This window comes from Antedon mediterranea, chromosome 9 (genome assembly GCF_964355755.1).
Source record: "Antedon mediterranea chromosome 9, ecAntMedi1.1, whole genome shotgun sequence".
Lineage (NCBI taxonomy): Eukaryota > Metazoa > Echinodermata > Crinoidea > Comatulida > Antedonidae > Antedon > Antedon mediterranea.
This window is the reverse complement of record NC_092678.1, coordinates 15598693-15619601: the sequence shown is the minus strand read 5'-3', so window position 1 is coordinate 15619601 and position 20909 is coordinate 15598693. Positions and strand designations below refer to the sequence as shown.

Here is a 20909-nt window from a genome sequence, read left to right as displayed (position 1 = left end):
TAATTTTCGCTTGCGGCAAGGAGGGAGCATATTCCTGTGCAAATCCGATTTTATGAGACCCTGACCAAAGGAAAGCACCAGACTTTCCCTCCTTGCCGCAAGCGAAAGGAGTTGCGTCTCCTCTAAAGCTAAATCGTACGATATATAATTTTTTCCCAGGATAGTTCTTGGAGCTCTTTTTTGAACAGCTTCAATTTTATGTGCAAATTTTTTAGTAAAATTGCACCATGCATACTCAAGAATAGGTCTAATATAGCAACAGAACACCTTGATCAGGTCATCCACAAACGCGCCAGACCTCTTCATCACAATAAAGCAAACATCTTTCGAGATGCCTTTAGAGACTGTCTGTGACATGCATGTCCCATTTCATATTATCTTGAATAGTAACCCCTAACAATTTGAGGTTGCCAACACATTCAAGGCCTACACCTGAACAAGCAACCAAAAAGAAAACCGAAACAGAAACATCATTTGGTTCAATCCTCCGTACAGCAAAAACGTAAAGACCAATATCGGACCCAAATTTTTAAATTTAGTGGATGAGTGTTTCTCACAAGGCCATCAAAAAATGTTAATACATATATTCAGGATTACAAAAATGTACATTAAAAAATACATCATGGGGGTGCACGGTAACCCCTCCTTCCTACCCTGCTCGATCTTTGATACATTTTCACGTTCTTGAGGGCGCTATTGCTGTTTTTGACAACATGTGTGTGTCTCTTCTGGGTGGTGAAGGTAGACTTTTTTTACGAGGAAAAACGGAGCTTAAAATGTTATTAAACGAGAACAATCAGTCTATTGTATATGGAAGACTACCATGTGAGTTTTTTAACTATATAAGTACAATAAAACCATATATTCATAATATGCCTAGCCTAGGCATTAATATTATACTTATAGTAGCTAGGCCTAGGCCTAGCTATCTATGCTAGAGGGCCTAGCTAGGTGGGTTTTTTTAGTAGGCGGCAACCGGGCTACCCTAGCCATAGCCTACCTCTGGGCCTACTAGTACTAGGCCTAGCCCTATGTCAGGCTAGTAGGCCTACACACAGAGTAACAATCATAGTGTATAGACGTATTTTAGAGTCTAGTTAGGCCTAGCGGTCACAGTGCATATCGGCCGCCAGTCATTTCGGCCGCCGGTTATGGAACGCCTAAAATCATGAAACGCCAAAAAGGACAAAATATGTATTGTTCATTTCGGCCGCCAATATTGTTAATGTATGGCACGCCTCAATTATAAAAATTGGTGTATACATGTGCCTATCGCCTGAATAATAGACGTGCGTATTCAAACAGCAAGCAGCAATCAACAAAAACGATCATACTTTTTGATTTGTATAGAGTTGCGCTATTTTACTATCATTCGCCGGCTTCTTCCCTGAGCCCTACAACCCCTCAGCCCCCCCCCCTCCACCCACCCACAACAACCACTGTGAAATAAAATAAGTCGTGTAGAAATACTTTAGTTAAAACTACTAAACTAATCCCCCCATAAGTCATAAATCGGCTGTGTGATTAAAAATAGTTGTTACTATTAGTAAAAATGATCATTATATGCGGCTGGTTAAAAGGCGAGTTACTGAAATAAACCCCCGAATAAGCCATATTGGAGATGCGCCTTCTATGATCGTGCAGCTGTTTCCTCTAACAATGCGTTATTTTGCTGACGGGGTTTCGATCCCCTTTTTAAAAAGCACGCACTTGTTAGTGTGTCAAATCATGGACAAAACACGTACGATCGTTGTCCATGCCGGCCAGGTAAAGATGACGTCTATTATTACTAATAACCATACTTTTAAAACGTCTAGGTATAGGCCTCCTGCACGTGTTTTTGTGAAACGATGTATATAATTTACGTATACTGTACGTCAATACTATAGATTTTAATTTGAAAAAATATCTTTTATTTTTTTATTTACAATAATCATTTAATGTAAATAATTAAGTAAGTAGTCTCACATAACATCCATACGACGTTCGTAAATATCTAAATGTTTAAATATCAGTACCTCTTTGAGAATCGTGTCCACCTTTATTATCAATACATTATTCTCACATCTATCGTCATTGTACATCATAGACCTACTGTAGGGCTGGTAGATTGATTTATAACGGAATATTATCTATATATTTTATTATTATCCTAAACCATGCTCACGTCAGAGTGGCGGATATCGAATGCAAAAATCATCATCATGCATCAAATTCCTTTATTGCATAAACCTCATTGAGCTGGTATCCACTTGCAGGTATAGAACGAGTTTCGTAATTAACTGTGATTAAAAAATACGCAATAGGCGCGTCTACTTGTTTAACTATTAAATTAATATTCATTTTCAAAACCTTAAATAACGGAATGCTAAAAGAACACATTACAATTCATTAAAACCTGTAAGATAAAATGGAAACACAAATTATTTATAAATAATGAGATAAATATTTATATTTACTGTACTTAAAAAATAACGATCGAGGTTTAAAAAATGTCAAACAGTAGCCTATTATTAGAAATTCCAATATTCAAAATTAACTAAAAACATAATGAACGTTTTCATTAAAAATGTATCTAATGCGCCATATACAAATTAGCGCGACCAAAATAAAACGCGACCGATATCAAACGTAACTAATAGGATAAAAAGCGTATCTAGCGGCGCTCCATACAAAATACCGGATGTTTATTTTATCGCGACCGATTTCAAACGCGATCGATTTCAAGCGCGACCGATTTCATCTGACACCATTTACACACGTCTATTCAGGCGATAGGCACATGTATACACCCTATTTTGTCTTTTTTGGCGTTTCATAATTTTTGGCGTTCCATAACCGGCGGCCGAAATGACTGGCGGCCGAAATGATCAGACACCGGCCTAGCTAGTAACTATTACTATTTTATTAGACCTGTCCTGGGTCTAACAATAATATTGTATAGGCCTATGCCTCTAGGCCTAGCTAGTAAAGGTCTAGGCCTATGCCTAGCATATATAATCTTAACATTTTCATCCTTTGTTAATCAGATTATTGAAATCTTATATCGTGCAAAACTTTATTATTTTCAGGTCCGATAACTGTTAAAATTGAACCAGTAGGCAGGTGGTATGAGGCATTCTCTCAACGTCGTCGCAATAGACTCACTCTATCGCACAATGAATCTGTACAATCCAGTAGCTCATCTGACGAAGAAGAGGAAACGATATTCGACGAAGAAGATGACACTATGCTTAAGACACTAAATCCAAAAGATTGGAAGGTATAACAATGGTTTTAAAATATAAAATACTGTGAGTAAGTGAGATTGCAACTTAATGGAATGCTTGGCTACCATTCCCAGGCATAGATGTTCAAATCCGGTCACATGTTAGATTTCTTTTACCATAAAACAGACCTTCCCAATTTAAAAAGTAAAAAAATGCAAAAAGGCATATTTGTGAGGATGTCCAATATCAGTTTATGGTTTCTAGCTTTCCCCAACATCCTAGAGACACTATTGGTCTAGGGAGCATATGATTTGCGATGACTGACAACCAAACTTTGCCATGTTAGTTTGTGTGTCCTCGCTCCAAACCTTGTCACTGGTTTTATGGTTTCGAGTTCCAGGTGATTGACCTGACCTAGATTTGTTGTCAGTCCTCAGTGGTCACAAGTTGATAGCTTCTTAATAGAAATTCATATTGTTAATTATTTAGTTAAATCTTTATTGATACAGGACCAAGACCACTATGCTGTTTTAGGCCTCTCTAAGCTAAGGTATAGAGCCTCTGAGGATGACATTAAGAAAGCATGTAAGTTACTAGAAATTCATTAGTGTTTAATACATTTTACTGATTTACTTAATTTTCAAAACTGTGATGCATTTGATTGTGTTTTAATACTTATTCTCTTGAACACTTATTCATGATTGACTGATAAATTGCATTTTAATACTTATTCATGATTGGTTGGTAAGTTGCACTTTAATACTTATTCATGATTGTCTAAAAATTTCAATTCCTAATTTTATTTTTTTTATTGTTTATAAATTTTTTATATATTATTAAAATGTATTAATGGTTTGATATTTATTTACTTTTTGATGCTAACTCATGATTCTGTAAGGGAGCGTGCCCAAATGTTTTTACTCCGTTAATAGACGTTTAAATGCGTTAATAATATGCAAAACGTTAATGAGTTGGGCGGTTTGTACTCAGCAGAGCGTATCATGGTTAATACTGTACAATGAAATTGAATTTACTATCTAACGCGTACAACGGAAGAACAACGTCCGTTGTTTTCGTCCGTTAAACGCCGACCTAACAGATCGTTTTTATATTCGTTAAACGCTCATTTAACGGACCCTTGTACTGACAATATCACACCACACATTACAATAATATCTAATAATAATATGAAGATCGACGGCAATTGCTGTAGAAAGGGCCTTGAAACTGCAGATGATGTTGTGGTAAACCGTCATTTCGACGGTAAAAAAAATATGCTGTTAAAACAACCTTATGAGTTGTACTTTATGTACTTTATTATATTTTCAGATAAACATAAAGTGTTAAAGCATCACCCAGATAAACGAAAGAAACTTGAAGGCACTGTGCAAGTCAGTGAAGATGATGATTACTTCACATGTATCACAAAAGGTAGCAGTTTATTTTCATTATTTCCAAATATATCCATATTATTATTTTATTAATATTATTTTTATTAAATAACATAATTACCAAGTAAACTAAAAATGTATTTAAATCAAATTTATATCCTTCATTTTAAAAGCTAGTCATGTTAATTCTTGCTCTTAGAAACAACATAATAATGCTTACTATACAAAGCTCAAAACAGCTAATGAAATAAATAGTGGTGTATTATTATTGAAAAATAAGTTATAAAAAATGAAATACAATTACTTACGGTTGTAAGTAATTGTATTCATTGACGAATACATAGTAGTTGACTTTCACTGAGTGGTTTTTAATGGAGATCCAAGTTTATACCATGCTATACACCTTACTTTATTTTACTACAAACAATTTAGACTTTTGCTTACTAAATAATACTGAAGATGTATAAAGCTCTGTCTATACTATGAAAATTGATGTGACAAAAAGTGTGGTGTACCTAAATATGATAGTGAAATGCTTAAATATGGTATTGATGACATCATCATGTCCATATATGCACATGCACATCATATTTTTTGTCACATAAAGTTGGATAGGGTAGACAGAGCTTTAATATACCGATTTGATTCGTATTTTGTCTCACTACTTAAATAAAAATACATCCACCTTCTTTTAAGATTGTTTTTGTATTTATTATTTATGCAACATTTTTATTTAGATTTTCTTTTTCTCAGCATATGATATCCTTGGCAACCCAACCAAAAGAAAGTCATACGATAGTGTTGATCCTCAGTTTGAGGATGACGTCCCAAGCGTCAATACATATTCAAAAGAAAACTTCTATCAAGTATTCCGAGATGTTTTTAAAAAGAATTCTAGGTAATATATTGTTTATATCATCCTTTTTTAGGTGTATTATTGTTTCAGTTTACACATTGGAATGTATGATGTTTTTGTGTCCAAACCAATTAAACACAATATAAAGTTGAATTTCTTAACAATAGCATAATACTTAGCTCGTTCACTTGTATAAAAAGTTGCAAAACCCATAACCTTTGACCACCGAGCTTGCGCTGATGGGTTATATTCGAACCCAACCTGATGGTAATTGTTACTACAACGAAGAACTGAGTTTTTTTGTGTCTGTCAAGTATAAATATGTTTTATAATTATTCAGTAAATATTAGGGAGGTTTCGCAATCTTACGAATACGATAATGAAAACGGATACGTCACGCACACGTATTTGTTTTCGTAAGCCATAAACAAATCTGTTTCGCATGGCAACGAAATATTGAGGCGCGTCCAAAATATGACTGCGGTAAATTTGAGCGAAATGCAGGTACGTGTTGCTTGGTGCTTGGCTGCCTAGGCCTAGCGTAACATCAAAGCGAGTGAGGACTTTAAAAACTGCTATTTATCAAAATTGACTTGGCATTTTAGTAAATTACTTCAGTAAATTACTTTCAATAAATCTATAATTATATTATAATCATGAATCATTCCTGATTCAAATGCAAAATGTGCAAAATAGATCAAAAACTATACTCGTTTTGTAGTTACAAATATGACTGGTGATATTCGTCAACACGAATACGCTTTACGAATGTGAAATGGGGATCAGCTCAAAAGTTTCACAAATGTGTGACGTATCCGTTTTCGTTATCGTATTCGTAAGGTTGCGAAACCTCCCTATTATTATAATTTATTAAATATTATAAAATGATATAATTGTATTTTTTTGTTCAGGTGGTCCCTGAAACCAAGAGTGCCAGCGTTAGGTGGTGAAAATGCTACGTTTGATGAAGTCAACAAATTCTACAATTTCTGGTTAGATATTAAAAAAAAAATTATTTTAGTTTCTTGCTTATAAATATAAACAAAAATTAAAATCTTGTATAAGCTAATGATTATACTCTTTATTCTCAACTGTAGTATTTAATGTAAATGTATTGTTTTTCTAGGAAATAGACTATATTAAATAATTCATTTTTTATAGTCATAACATTTTTTTAAACTTAAAATCTATATTTTCAATTTTTAATCTGTATTTACTTTGAAATCTGAAAGAAATAAATGGTATAATTTGATATTCTGGTATAATTTGATATTCTGGTATAATTTGATATTATAGGTATAATTTCCAGTCTTGGAGAGAATTTTCTTACTTAGATGAGGAGGAAAAAGAAAAGGGAGAAAATAGAGAGGAGAGGAGGTGGATTGAGAAACAGAATAAAGTTGAAAGACAAAGAAGGAAAAAGGAAGAAGTAGCTAGAATAAGGCAACTTGTAGGTAAGTTTACCAATCTGTCTTTTCTGAATGAACGACTTTTTAATGTAGATCATTAGCATGTTTTGTTTTAATTTGTGGGATATACAATATATGATTCATTGATTTGTGTTCTATGGTGTTGGTTGAAGTTCATTGGACTAAACCATTATATATCAAATATACTAATTAAACACATTTTTTCTCACTCTTGGGATATGTCCGAAAAATACAATTAAATATAATAACGTCATTATTCGGTAAAATATAATTTTGCTTTTAAGTATAGCACTTGTTTTGTTTTTTTGTTCGCACACATTTTCAAGATATCGTCCTGAATGTTTTGGTGTTATACAGATACATACTTGCAGAACATGCCTATTGGTTTTCAGGAAAATTGATATGGTGACATCTAAAAAACTTATATTCAAATATGAAGCTAAAAATATTAAAAAGCACGCCCTCTGTATTTTTTTTAACATATGTCGAAATATCAAGTAGTGAGCCCTCTCTCTCCGAATGTAGTTTTTCCTGATATATTTTGCCAAGTACTTCACTCAGTTTCTGACTACTTTTATTTTTATTCTTAATACAATGTGTTTATTTTATGTCAGACAGATTATTGATTAATTTTATAAACTATTGATTGATTGAAAAATAATTGAATTGCTTTTCCAGTCACTCAGTTTGTCAGATGTTTTAAAATATTTATATCTAACTTGGTCTTTTAAAATGCCACTTTGTAAATATTCAAGTAATGTGATGAATTCATTCATTTTGTTTAACATTTTATGAAACAGATAACGCATATGCCTGTGATCCTAGAATTAAGAAATTTAAAGATGATGAAAAAGAAAGAAAAGCTGCCGAAAAGAAAGCCAAGCAAGACATCATTAAAGCTGCTGAGATGGCAAGAAAAAAGGTAAGCTGTGAAGCTATGAACAGGAGCTATGAAATAGTCTTAGCTAAGACCACGTAAAGGTACAAATTGAGGGCGTATTTGCGCGTAGAATACCAAATAAGGTAATGTTCGTCACGCTTGTTCAAATCGCAATCATAACAGTACGTATATTTTTACGCGAGAAAATCTATTCTAGGCCTATACACGAATAAAATCACCGTTATTATTTGATTTAACAATCAATTCAATTCAACATTCAATTTGTTGTCTTTCACGATATTTAATATGTAAAATCAACAAAAAGAGAGGTTTAAGACTGTTTTAAGACTCCTTCGAGTAGGTTTAGTGAGATCCAACTTACCCACTATACTGTGTTGTGAGAGCATGCATTGGGTCCAAATATCATTAGTAACTTCTTATAGCCTACTTGGCTCCGTAATTATATACACATAATATATTCCAATAATATAGTTTCTTCTGTACATAGGCTTTAATTTTAAACAGTGGTATAGCAATTGTCTACGTCATGAAATATAGCCGGCTAAGCACTAAGACCGCTTATAGCAATCCGCCCCAGATTTAGTTCATCTTAAACCTTTTTAGTCCTGACAAATTAATTTGCGCAAATTCAAAACAACGGCTTATCACTATTCATTGTCCTATCAATTATTATGGAACTAGGAGGCCTACTAGAAGTAGTGGCTGTGTGTGACATTGGCTGTGTGAACTAGTACACCTAGGTAACCCTTCCTTTCTTCAGAGATGTACTAGGTTCTTTAAAGTACACACAAGCACTTTGTGTACACTAGACCTACGGTTTATAGCCCATACTTGTGTGAGTTTTATTATGATTTATAATGTAAACTTTTATTTTTTTGTTTGAAGGAAAAAGAATCTGTACTTGAAGCTGAGAGATTAGCTAAAGTAAAAAGAGAAACAGAAGAAAAAGCTAAGGTAAATTTAATAAACAAAGTGAAAAACGTTTATTCAATACTATACTTTAAGTACTTTTACATTTGTTATAAAAACTTGATGGATTAAAATTTATAAGTTGTTGTGTAGATGCCGGGGTGATTTTCTTGTACTGCATTGTATTTTCGGCTTGGAAGAAAACAGTGTAAAAACAAACAGAACATTGAAAAGCCTAGACGCTGTACTCAAAATGTATATAATTAAATGCCAAGAAATCTGAAATATTGTAATAGTGTGTGTTTGCTGTTTCATTTAAACCATTCAACAAAATACAAGAGATATTTATATAAATGTTATATATAATTCTGTTAAGCATTGACCACAATCTACTTGATTATTCTGAACTATGCTTGATCGTCATCATCTTAAACGCTAATCGTTGTTAGACATTGCGTGTCTCACTTGTGTTCGCCACTCAGTACGTTTTTGAGCAACCATGTGTTAGGTCCGCATGTGAAAAGTTGTGTTTCCTTTTTTATGTTTGCCATCCATGTTGTTTTTGGTCTTCTTTTTGGTCTTTCTCTGAGCCTCTCCGAGTGCGATAATTGTTTTGATAATTTGTTTTTATTATAATTCATAATATGATGATTGACCTTCGAGAATTCTTCATTTTTTTCAATGCATTCTTCATTATGTGATTTTATGTACATTTTTTAGGCCGATGAAGCTAAGAAAGAAAGGGAAGCTTTGAAGAAAGCAATGAGACGGGAGAGAAAGGCTCTTAGAGACACTTGTAAGGTGAGCCTCACTTGACATTTATTGCTCTCTTGGCTTAGCTTTATATAGTTAATGTATCTTTACAGTGTATTTCACACATCTCAATGCGCTGTAGACTAATGTTGCACTTTTCATGCTTCCCCATTTGTGTTACGGTGCTGCCAACTACTACTATTTCATTCGTTCCTTCATCCACTTTTATCTTTTATTTATATTTAATATATTTGTTCTACTGTTTTAGAAATATAACTATTTTCTTGGTGAAGATGGCGATTTAGTAAAGCGATTGGAAGCGGTTGAAACATTATGTCAAAGGTTAGATTTACAAAGGTCAGTACTCGTAATAGGTTATAATTATAATACACAAATAAAAACTGTTAAATGTGTTATTCTTAGTCCTCAAGTTTAAATTGAAACTCAAATTCAGATTAGGCCTTCCAGCAGTGCAGCGCCTACCAGATCAGCACACCGGGAGATGATCCCCTACTCTTTTGGAATAGTGTATTAAGTTCTTTAACATGCACTGTTAAGTGCGATCCATTACACCATCACTCTCCAGTATATACAGCACCCGCCGCTATTTCTAGACGGTCTCCCATCCAGAATGCAACCGGGCCCAACGTTGCTTAACTTCGGTGATCTAAAGAGAACCGGGGTTTCAACGCAGTATGGCCGTACATACACATACACAAGCATTTATAAAGTGCTATAAGAGTAAAATTCTATTTAAAAAAGTGAGTTTTAAGAAAGACTTTGAATTCAGTATACAGTAAGTCCTTCATGCAATTTAAAAACTGCACTAAAAATCTTATTCTTACGCAATGTTTCTAGCGTAATAATAAATATTTTTAATTCCTTGAAATTTTGGTTTAAAAAATGTATTTTGTCTTAATTTTTATATTGTATTGAGTTTCGTTAAGTATAGATCTTTATGTATTGTCATTTTAATGAGCGCCCTAAATCGACTGGCCTGCTGGTACAGTTGGAAGGGTAACTAGCTCTAAATAAATTTGAAATAAAAAAAACAAAAATAAATTTATATCCTCTGCAGGGTCCCCAATTTGTTTTTGTTCTATTATATGTAACATGCATTCTGTAAACTGAATATCGAGTTACATTATATTACTTTACTTGATGTATGTTAATAGGGAGGTTTCGCAACCTTTCGATAACGAAAACGGATACGTCACACATTTGTGAAACTTTTGGACCTGATCCCCATTTCATATTCGTAAAGCGTATTCGTGTTGACGAATATCACCAGTCATATTTGTAACTACAAAACGAGTATAGTTTTTGATCTATTTTGCACATTTTGCATTTGAATCAGGAATGATTCATGATTATATTATAATTATACTTTTATTGAAAGTAATTTAATAAAATGGCAGGTCAATTTGGATAAATAGCAGCCGAACACCAAGCAACACGTACCTGCGCTTCGCTCAAATTTACCGCAGTCATATTTTGGACGGCGCCCTCAATATTTCGTTGCCATGCGAAACAGATTTTTACTGGCTTACGAAAAACGAATACGTATCCGTTTTTGTTATCGTATTCGTAAGATTGCGAGAAACCTCCCTATTAACAAATGTTTTACATTTGTATTAGTTTGCAGAAACTGAATGCAGGAATGACATCAGAGGACTCATCAAAGACAGTGTTTGAAACACAGGTTTGTATAGAGTTCTGCGGTGTGACGTCACATTGCTAGATGCCGCTGCGTGGTTGCCAGCACAACAAAAAATGTGTTCAATGCTATATGTTGGTAAACACTATAGATTTGTGTTTCTATCAAATTATGTATCTTTTTTTTTTTAAACTTAAACTGTAGTTGAAGAATGAATAGATTATTAAAAACAAATACTGTAATTAGTGATCTTTTGAAATTTTAGTTTGTTGTTATTGAAAAGTACTGTATGAAATTTTAAAATGACTGCTTCAATAAACTTATTCTAAACCATTGGTTAACTAGGAGTCACTCAGGCAGGTTGAACACATATTTTGGTTGGCTAGCAACCATGCAGCGCTACCTACCATCATGACGTCAGCACCGCAGAACTTTATAGAAATACAATAAGGTGGTGTTTAATTTAAATGAAGAATACTCAAACTAAGAAATAAACGCCCCGCCAAATGCACATAATACACAGATAATCAGAGTAGTAATAGTTTAAAAATTAAATAGCATTTTTTTCATGAAAGTTAGTTTGTTCTTTATAGAGTACTCTTTCCAAAATATAACATGGGTTTTTTTGTGTGTGCTGAATTATAATAATAAAATAAAAAGAAACGTACTTATAAACTATCTCATTACAGCTGAAAGAGGTAACTGAACAGATTGGACAAGAGAGAGAAAAGGAGCTTAAACGACAGCAAGAACTATCTGCAGGCAAAGGAGCAACAGGAGGAGGAAGTGACTCATCTCCTTGGAACAATGAAGACTTACAGCTTCTTATCAAGGCTAACAACCTGTTTCCAGCTGGTACGGTGTCCAGGTAGGCTTCAGATTACTTGATTGCCAAATTAATGTCAAAGCTTAGCTGTTTAAAATTCCTGTTTCTTATATGTTATACAAAATTCTTTGAACCTTTGTAACTAAATATAATAAGGAATTAGATTCTTGTAACACCACTTTTATCTCAATTTTCTCATTCTGCTCAACAATGTCGAAAAACAAATGAGATTATTATCAATGTTGTTGCAAAGGTTTTTATTTTATAATAAACAATTTAAGTTCATGTATAGGTACTCAAATAACAAACTTCCAATTGCTTTCAACGGTTTCTTCACTAAAAATAACGAACTACACACATATAACACTAGGAACGCAAACAACTACATTTCTAAAAACTATAATAGTAAGCAAATACTTAACAACTCTATACTACATACCGGTCCCCTACTCTGGAACTCTCTTAATCCGTCAATAACTAATAGCAAAACAAAATAATACTCTAAAAATAAACTACAAATCTTATCTAATATCAAAATATAAAGTAAATTAATTATTTCGATCATATTAATACTAAAATTAAATTTAATTAAGCGAATCATATAAATACTGTTTGTCCTTCCTGTTGTGTTTGTATCGTCGTACATGTCCGTCCCTTTCTGTCACAATGCTTATTATTATTATTTTTAACTCTACTTTATTCTTTCTGGTGGATCCAGGCTCAAAGCCTCTTGGAGTTTAAATGGTATTCTCCAGGCATAATGCAACTATTACTTTACTTAATTTCCAACCATTTGTATCTATTATATTTTTGTATGTATTTGCATTATGTGAATAAATCTGAACCTGAACCTGAACTTGAAGTATACTTGATATAAAAGGAATTCAGTTCCTCAAGGACTTGGTTTTGAAAACATGGTTTCTCATCATTTACCGTACTGACGCGGGTATAAGCCCATACTCGGGTATAAGCCCACCCCGACTTTTGACTAATTTTCATGAAAAATGAGGCACTCGGGTATAAGCCCACCCATTAATTCGAAGATCTACAGTGTGTGTCGTAATACATTATTTTGTATTTGCCGACGTCCATACACCGAATACACCTACCTTTGATCATAACCAAGCTAGGCTAATATACGCTAGGCCATATGAGGCCTAGCGGTCCTGTTTTGTATACACTCCATCGCGGTCGAAGATCGCTTCACACACGACGCTACAAGTCGCCAAAACGGAAAACCACTATTTGGTATCGGCTGCCATAAACAAGCTTATTAAATTTCTTTGGTACATTTCTATTTAACGAACATTGTATACTTGCTTTCCTGCTTGATAAATTCTTGTTCAATTGATGTTTAAAATAAGATATTCTACGATAAATTACACGAACTATAAGCTTAATTTTCCGATACTCTACACCTCGTGTATTTTAGAGGCAACGTCGTACACGTGAGGGCACTCGCTCGCATGGTGGAATACACACAGTGTACATGTGCTGTTTTTGACGATCTGCATTTTTGGATCCTCGGGTATAAGCCCACCCCCCAAACTTGACGTGATTTCATGTTCAAGGGGGGTGGGCTTATACCCGCATCAGTACGGTAATTGTTTAGTTTTGTGATAGCTGTTGGTTTTGTGAAAATAAAATAAAACAAGGACAACTGCGAAATATAGTTAACCACAATCTCACAATTTACAAATTAAGCATTGAGTACATTTATTTTATGTCAGGTTTGGCAATATCACTCATTCCTGTGTTCTTGTTCTCCATATTATTTACACATTGTTATTACCTGTAGGTGGGAGGTGATAGCCAGTTTCATCAATCAACATTCCACCTCTGGCGTCACAAGAGTTGCTAAAGATGTTTTGAAGAAAGCGAAAAATTTACAGAAAGTTGGTAAGTGTATTGTTGTAACTTTTTATTATTTATACTGGGCGACCTCTTCAGTCAAAAACTGGTCTCCCAAATGGCCCAGCTATGGCTGTGATGTACTAGTACACCACACCGGGGTAACCCACCCCCCCCCCCCCCCTACTCATCTCGAAGGATGTACTACTGTAGGTTCACATGAGCTAGATGTGTACACTTGACCAACAGTCCTTGTAAGATCATTCTACCACCAGAACCATAGATCGACTGAGCCTCGAACTCTTGCTGATGTTACGGCTACATATTACGGTTCCACTGTCTTAACCGCTCGGCCACTCACTATGCATAGTTTTTATGATGTATTGCATTATGGGTAATATTATTGTGTACGTTTGGTTGATCGTTTGACTTGATAGCTGACTGATTTTGATTGGCTGTTTTGTATTGATAATTTATTATTGAGTGCATTGATTAATTGATCATATTACAATTTTATTGAATTATTAACTGTTCCTAGATTAATATGGTGTATGGATTAATTAGATTATTGATTGATTGATCTTTTCACATCTGCAAAATGTATCAAGTTGTAACCAGGTTTGCATAATGCGAATTTTCCACAAAATTGTACAAAAATAAGATGAGAAGCCAGTTTTTGTTCCGAATTATTTATTTATTTATTCGGTATATAAAATATATTACAAAACTACAGTCAAGGACTGAAATGAATTGTATATGTTGATTTTCACAGTATACTGTTTTGTTCAGGCACTTTCAACACAAGCTTTTGCTTTTTAGAAATTGTGCCTCCTTCATAATATTGTTTTATTCATTTTAAGGATGAGAAAAAAAAAAAAATTGTATTGTTTTAACTATCTTTCTTCTCGTCATGAATTTTGTATTATATTATTTGTTTTGTATATTATGAAGGAAATAAATGTTACTATGAAATGAAATGAAATAATGTTACATTAGAGTTTTATTTTTTCCCCAAATTTGTTAGATATGAAACAAATGGCTAACAAGAATGCGTTTGAGAAGTTTGAGCAGTCGGTGCAGAAGACTAAAAAGGCAGACATTTCAAATCCCTCTGAACGTTCTGATGGTGTGTATTATAACTTTAAATTTTACCTATTAGCTCTGTCTACACAATCAAATATGATATGCCCAAATATGGTATATGGATATGACATCATCATGTCAATAACATTGTTTTTGTCACATAAAGTTTGATAGTGCAGACAGAGCTTAATGTTAATATATAAATCAGTTCATGACCAATACCATAATACATATGCAACTTAAATAAACATTGAAAAGATCTTCAGTGTTTAAAAGATCTCTTAGGTCAACTAAGATGGTGGGACGTCATATATTTTTTTATACAGTCATAATTCATTGAAACACCGGTTCTCGTCAGATTGCCGAAGCCTAGTATTGGACCTGGTTTCATTCTGCATGGGAACGTCTGGGAATTGTGGTGGTTGCTGTATATACCAGAGAGTGATGGTATAATGGTAATATTGGACTAGCATGTGATAGGTATCTGTACCATACTGGTTGCATCAAGCAATATGTTTTGCTTTCATTGCATCACCCAAAGCCGTTGGTCCTTTGTACATAATAGTTCAAGTTAAAGAACTTGGTACAAAATCTAAAAGTCCCTATTAGCATTCAGCAGCAACAAATATCATGTGACCTATATTATTTTTGGTTTATTTCGAAGCTGATCTTCCAAAAGCTTGGACTAGTGAAGAGCAGAAAAGTTTAGAACAAGCATTAAAATCTTACCCTAAAGATTATGGAGCGGACAGATGGGATAAAATAGCTGAAGCTGTGCCAAGTAGAACGAAGAAAGAATGTATGAAGAGATACAAGGTAGGTACAGATTTCACACAGACAATCAGACTTATTGAAATAACAGTAATTGCTCTTAAGCGTGGCTTACTTTGACACAGCAACTGAGTGGAACTATAATAGTCACACAAAAGCATTTTTTGAGCTACTGAATGAACCTGATTGGAACCAATGTGCGAGTGCTCATTTCAACACTAGAACGGAACCGAGAATGCTCGTTTTTAAAAATCAAAATGAGGATGATTTAAAATTTAGTTTAATTCCATAGAACACAAATCAACACAACTCCACCTATGTCGACATATTTTTGTTTCATTCAATTTCCTGGAGCACTTATGTTGACACAGTTGAGTTGCATTCAGTTCGGTGTCAACATAAGCTCCCCCTCCCCTTCAAGGTTGGTTCCCACTAGAGACGCAACGCAAGGACGTACGCACCACGCAATCGAGGTGACCAATGACAAGCTACTTTTTGAATAATCCATCGTATTTGATTGGTCAAATCACTTACGTTGCGTTACGTCTTATTATATAAAATATAATATCTAAAATCTAAGCTCTTGTCATTCCTTCCATATGTGTGTTTACCGTAAAAATTGTTAGCCTGACAAATAACTGGTAATTTAACCAATAACAGACAAAGCTGATACCTTTAAAATTGTTTTAATGTCTACTATAATAATAAAAATGTATTGAACATACACTTTTATAACAACGGCACACTTCAACATGAAGATGCGTTCTCTTAAACTACAATGTTTACCAGCAACCGCATTACAATGCAACAAAGTTAACAATAACATTTATAAAATTAATAATAAAAATGACAACCAAGCTGTGCCCTACTATGTACAGCCCACCAACTTCCACAACCCCCGCCCCCAATCTAAGCTCTACAAATCCCCATTTCTCTAAGTCAACATTACAAATAATTATACAGTGAAAATCTAAGTTTTACACAACACAAAAAGTATATTTATGAGGTAGCTCTTGAGATCGGTCAATTCACAAAAAACATGGTCATTTTCAAAAAACAGTTTATTTTTTATTTCCATGTAAGCTTGAATTATTAATACTTATTTATTATTATTCAAGTTGGAAATTGATAGATCTCTTATTGGTGCTTTTATATGAGCTGCCCATTCTGTGTTTTTGTCATTTTCAATATTATAACATCAATAATAATACATTCATCTAATATATTCATAGAAATCTATATTTTGAGTGTAAATCATTAAGGTTTTCTGATATTATATCTAAAAGTATTTTTAAACACTATTTTGGGCCGACATTCTCTTCCATCTTTAAAAGTCTATCAACCTAATGTATTCTATATGCAATTTGTATGAAACACATTTTTGACCGTCAAGGCTTACATAGAAGTAGTGTGAGTGTTACAAGGTTATTTTAGAATAAATCTTGTATAGTAGTATGTTGAAGTTTAAAAAATATATTAGTAAAAAGTGCTTCATACAGATCTAACATCACCTTACAATATTAATCCACATACTGTACTTATATCTAGAAAGAGTGAGACAATGCTTTGTTTATTTATGACGTTTTTTTGTCGGAAACAAACTTTCCGAGAGAATAGAAAATAATTTAAAAAAAAAAATACTTTTAATATTTTTTTATCTTTTTTTTCTATTTATATTAGGAAATTGTGGAATTGATAAAAGCTAAGAAAGCAGCGCAAGCTCAAGCAAAGAAGTGAAGTGAAGAAAACTAAAAAAATGGGGCCGTAAATCAAAGATATTTATCAATAAGAATGTAGTCCTATACTGATTCATTAGTTTACTCTGCAGGAAAACTGTTTCATTGACATTTTTAAACCACTGTCAGTAGAGGGTAGTTATTTTACCCACATTTTGAAACCTATCAATGAGTTGGAGGAAAAAGTTTAAATATTTTAATATTATAATAGTTTTCTTCTTTCTTACCATTGAATTTGTTTACTTAAAGACAATAGAGAGGTTTCGTAACTCTACGAATACGATAACAAAAACGGATACGCACATGCACACGTATTCGTTTAAGCCAGTAAAAATCTGTTTCGCATGGTAACAAAATATTGAAGCCGCCGTCCAAAAGTATGTGTTGCTTGGCTTGTATTACAACAAAGCGCTATTTTTCAAAATTGACCTAGCGTTTTGGTAAATTACTTTTAGAAATTACTTTCAATAAATCTATATTTATTGAGTCTGCCGTCCAAAATACTGAGGTAAATTTTAACAAAGTGCAGGTATGTGTTGCTTGGCTGCCTTAGCCTAGCGTAACAGCAAAGTGCTATTTTTCAAAATCAACCTAGCATTTTAGTAAATTACTTTTAAGCGGAGGTCCAATAGCTTGTAGAGAGGTCCCATTGCCATGTTTCTACACACTCAGCACACCAACTTTTTTTGTTAGCTAATACCCTGAGACAAAATAATCATGAGGTGTGCCGTTGCAAATTTACTGCGGTCACCTTGAAATCCAAGTAGGCGTAAAAAATGGCCGCCATTTTATAGTGATGCACTTTATTGTCCATAACTTAATAAATATTTGATGTATTTTGTTGAAAATAATGTTGATTAATAGCTAATTACATTATCTGTTTAATAAAATAATTTTATTTTAACTTTACTGTAATGAAATTACCTTTTTTGGATTTCAAGGTGACCGCAGTAAATTTGCAACGGCACACCTCGTGATTATTTTGTCTCAGGGTATTAGCTAACAAAAAAAGTTGGTGTGCTGAGTGTGTAGAAACATGGCAATGGGACGTGTTAACGAAGCATCATTTTGGCACTTGGACCTCCGCTTATTTTAATAAATCTATAATTATATAATCATGAATCATTCCTGATTCAAATGCAAAATGTGCAAAATAGATCAAAAACTATACTCGTTTTGTAGTTGACATGACTGGTGGTGATATTCGAACACGAATACACACGAATATGAAATGGGGAGCATCTCAAAAGTTTCACAAATGTGTGACGTATCAGGTTTTGTTATAGTATTCATAAATGTACCTAAACCTCTCTGGCCTACTATCCCCACATTTGTTGACATTTTGTAAATATTACTTGAAAAATATTAAACCTGGTCATTCGTTGTCTTACAGTAAATGTACATTTATTTGCATAATCTGTTAATACAAATTGGGGAAAACCCGATATTTTTAAAGAAAATATGATTCCTCCATTTTTCACGATCAATCAAAAGTGGGTTAATCGCAGAAGGAAAACGAAAATATCAATCCGCACGCAATACATGCTGGTATTTGGTATTACTGTATTAATAGGGAGTTTTTGCAATCTTACGAAAACGGATACGTCACACATTTGTGAAAGTTTTGATCTGATCCCCATTTCATATTCGTCAAGCGTATTCGTGTTAATTGCGAAAACTCCCTAATGACAAAGAACATTATTTCAATAATCCATTGTATTTAATTTGACATAAAAGCAGTTTGTGATCTTAAATTAGATTGTAAAAACGTAGGAACGTGTCTTTAATATCATAGTATGTTGTTCACCATTGATCATTTGTATATTCTACTTTAAAATTACTACCGATGGGATTAAAATTAAACAATTTGACATTTTGTTACAGTCTGAAAAATTTGACCTCTATCTGCTGTGGAACACGTTGGTTGTTACTCGCTGCTTATATGCATACGCGCATAAGATATACGCACACGCGCATAAGATATACGCACACGCGCATAAGATATACCCATATTATATCTTGGCAACACTTTTTAGTAACCATCACAAACAAACTCGGAGGTGTCTTAAACGGGGGAAAATGTTTTCACTCTCAACAAAATGTTAAATTGTCTTGCTTTACACAAGCACTTTAAGTTTGTACTTGTTATAAAACTATGCACAATGAATCAGTCAAAGTGAGTTATGTATTTTGTTTGTATTTTTTCTTTTTTTGAATATGTAACCTTATAAGAAAAGAAGTACAAGAATATAGTAGGCTAAATCTATAGTAGTACTATTATTATTATTTACTACGATTACTACTATAAACACAGATATACACCAAGATCCTGAGGGGAGAAAGAGAACAATAGAGAGAACATGCCGCTGTGCTATCTTTGCTACAACAGTACTAGCATACTAGCACGTGCATACTTATACAATATTGTATTACAACACATTTATATTTGTGGTAGAATATTCATTGATTGACATGCTAATCATATTTGTGTTAACATTCCATTTTAAATTGTCTCGTCACCAAACACCTAAATATTTATATTTTTAGCGTTTTTTTTCTTCTTCTTCTTCTTCTCATTTTTTTCTTGTTAACGATTGTCCCGTTCAGGGGGATTGTCCCGTTCAGGGGGATTGTCCCGTTTAGCATCATCTTTCTAATTCGTTTGTTCATCTGTTGTGGTGCTTCTGTATGATATTGGCATTCCTTGCTAAAATTGCGTATTGTATACTTCATACGTTTCTTACCGGTAACCTGCCCGTCGACGCATTTACGCCGCAACTTTGACGTCATATTACGGAATCGCCAAAGATCTGCTTCAAACGATGGTCCGTAGTCAACTATGCGTTCATGTAGTCGTTTTAGAAAATGATTATACAGCAGTGTATCGGCATGGTTCCGTTTTCGAGCTTTCTCACGAATCTCCTCAGACATAGCGTTTTTTTTAGATGTTGGTCTCATATTTCTTGGAAGATATAATACATCTTCTAGACTCCAGCAAAGTAGTTTACTTAGTAACACTAAAGATTCGTCGTAGAACTCGTTTATGAGGACTAGGTCCATATCTTGATCAAGTCTAGCTATTGTCTTATTTATTATTGTTTCATTAAGAAAACTCTTCCTTGGTAACCCAAGATCAAATATTTGGTCGTTATAACCCATGATAGAAGACGCAGCTTTACGATATTTGGTCGGGTTAGAAACAAACGCTTCAAAGGGCGGAATACCTTCTGGTGTGCTGTTAACGTATTTTACCAAATGGAAAAACATAAACGACGATTCTAACTGTGCAGATGGTTCTCTTATTATTGTAATGTGAACAGGATCTTTTTTCATGAATGTATTTAACACTGATCGATTATAACGAACATGCAATGCAAATATATTGTATTTATAGTTTGAGTAATCTCCCTTAGTTACATTGGGAGGTGGTAGAAACATCTTATGAGATTTATAATTAAAATTTCGATTACCGAAATGAATTGATCCCCTTTGTCCTATTTTCCTCACGAACGTTAGTGAATGTTTGTATCCGTACA

The 20909-nt window shown here is 33.6% G+C and overlaps 2 protein-coding genes across 2 annotated transcripts; one reads left to right on the top strand and one right to left on the bottom strand.

The window, feature by feature from the left end:
* The first annotated feature begins 726 nt into the window (after nucleotides 1-726).
* LOC140058556 (dnaJ homolog subfamily C member 2-like) lies at nucleotides 727-19625 on the top strand. Its single transcript, XM_072104221.1, has 17 exons — nucleotides 727-825; nucleotides 3072-3262; nucleotides 3719-3794; nucleotides 4539-4640; nucleotides 5354-5498; nucleotides 6368-6448; nucleotides 6753-6910; nucleotides 7687-7808; nucleotides 8673-8741; nucleotides 9417-9497; nucleotides 9718-9806; nucleotides 11088-11151; nucleotides 11796-11974; nucleotides 13731-13831; nucleotides 14808-14909; nucleotides 15531-15682; nucleotides 17318-19625. Exons 1-17 carry the CDS (start codon nucleotides 777-779, stop codon nucleotides 17372-17374), a joined length of 1818 nt encoding a protein of 605 aa, XP_071960322.1. The 5' UTR covers nucleotides 727-776; the 3' UTR covers nucleotides 17375-19625.
* Nucleotides 19039-20811, bottom strand: LOC140058239 (galactosylceramide sulfotransferase-like). Its single transcript, XM_072103801.1, has 2 exons — nucleotides 20118-20811; nucleotides 19039-19055 (listed from the first exon to the last, which is right to left on the bottom strand). Exons 1-2 carry the CDS (start codon nucleotides 20809-20811, stop codon nucleotides 19039-19041), a joined length of 711 nt encoding a protein of 236 aa, XP_071959902.1.
* Nucleotides 20812-20909: the final 98 nt, after the last annotated feature.

What these genes read in the sequence shown, in the direction of transcription:
- LOC140058556 (XM_072104221.1), top strand. Translation starts at nt 777, where the DNA reads ATGTTATTAAACGAGAACAATCAGTCTATTGTATATGGAAGACTACCA. An exon ending in TGTATATGGAAGACTACCAT is followed by an intron (nt 826 to 3,071) that starts GTGAGTTTTTTA and finishes TATTATTTTCAG; the next exon opens with GTCCGATAACTGTTAAAATT. An exon ending in CAAAGGTTAGATTTACAAAG is followed by an intron (nt 9,807 to 11,087) that starts GTCAGTACTCGT and finishes CATTTGTATTAG; the next exon opens with TTTGCAGAAACTGAATGCAG.
- LOC140058239 (XM_072103801.1), bottom strand. Translation starts at nt 20,811, where the DNA reads ATGTTTCTACCACCTCCCAATGTAACTAAGGGAGATTACTCAAACTAT.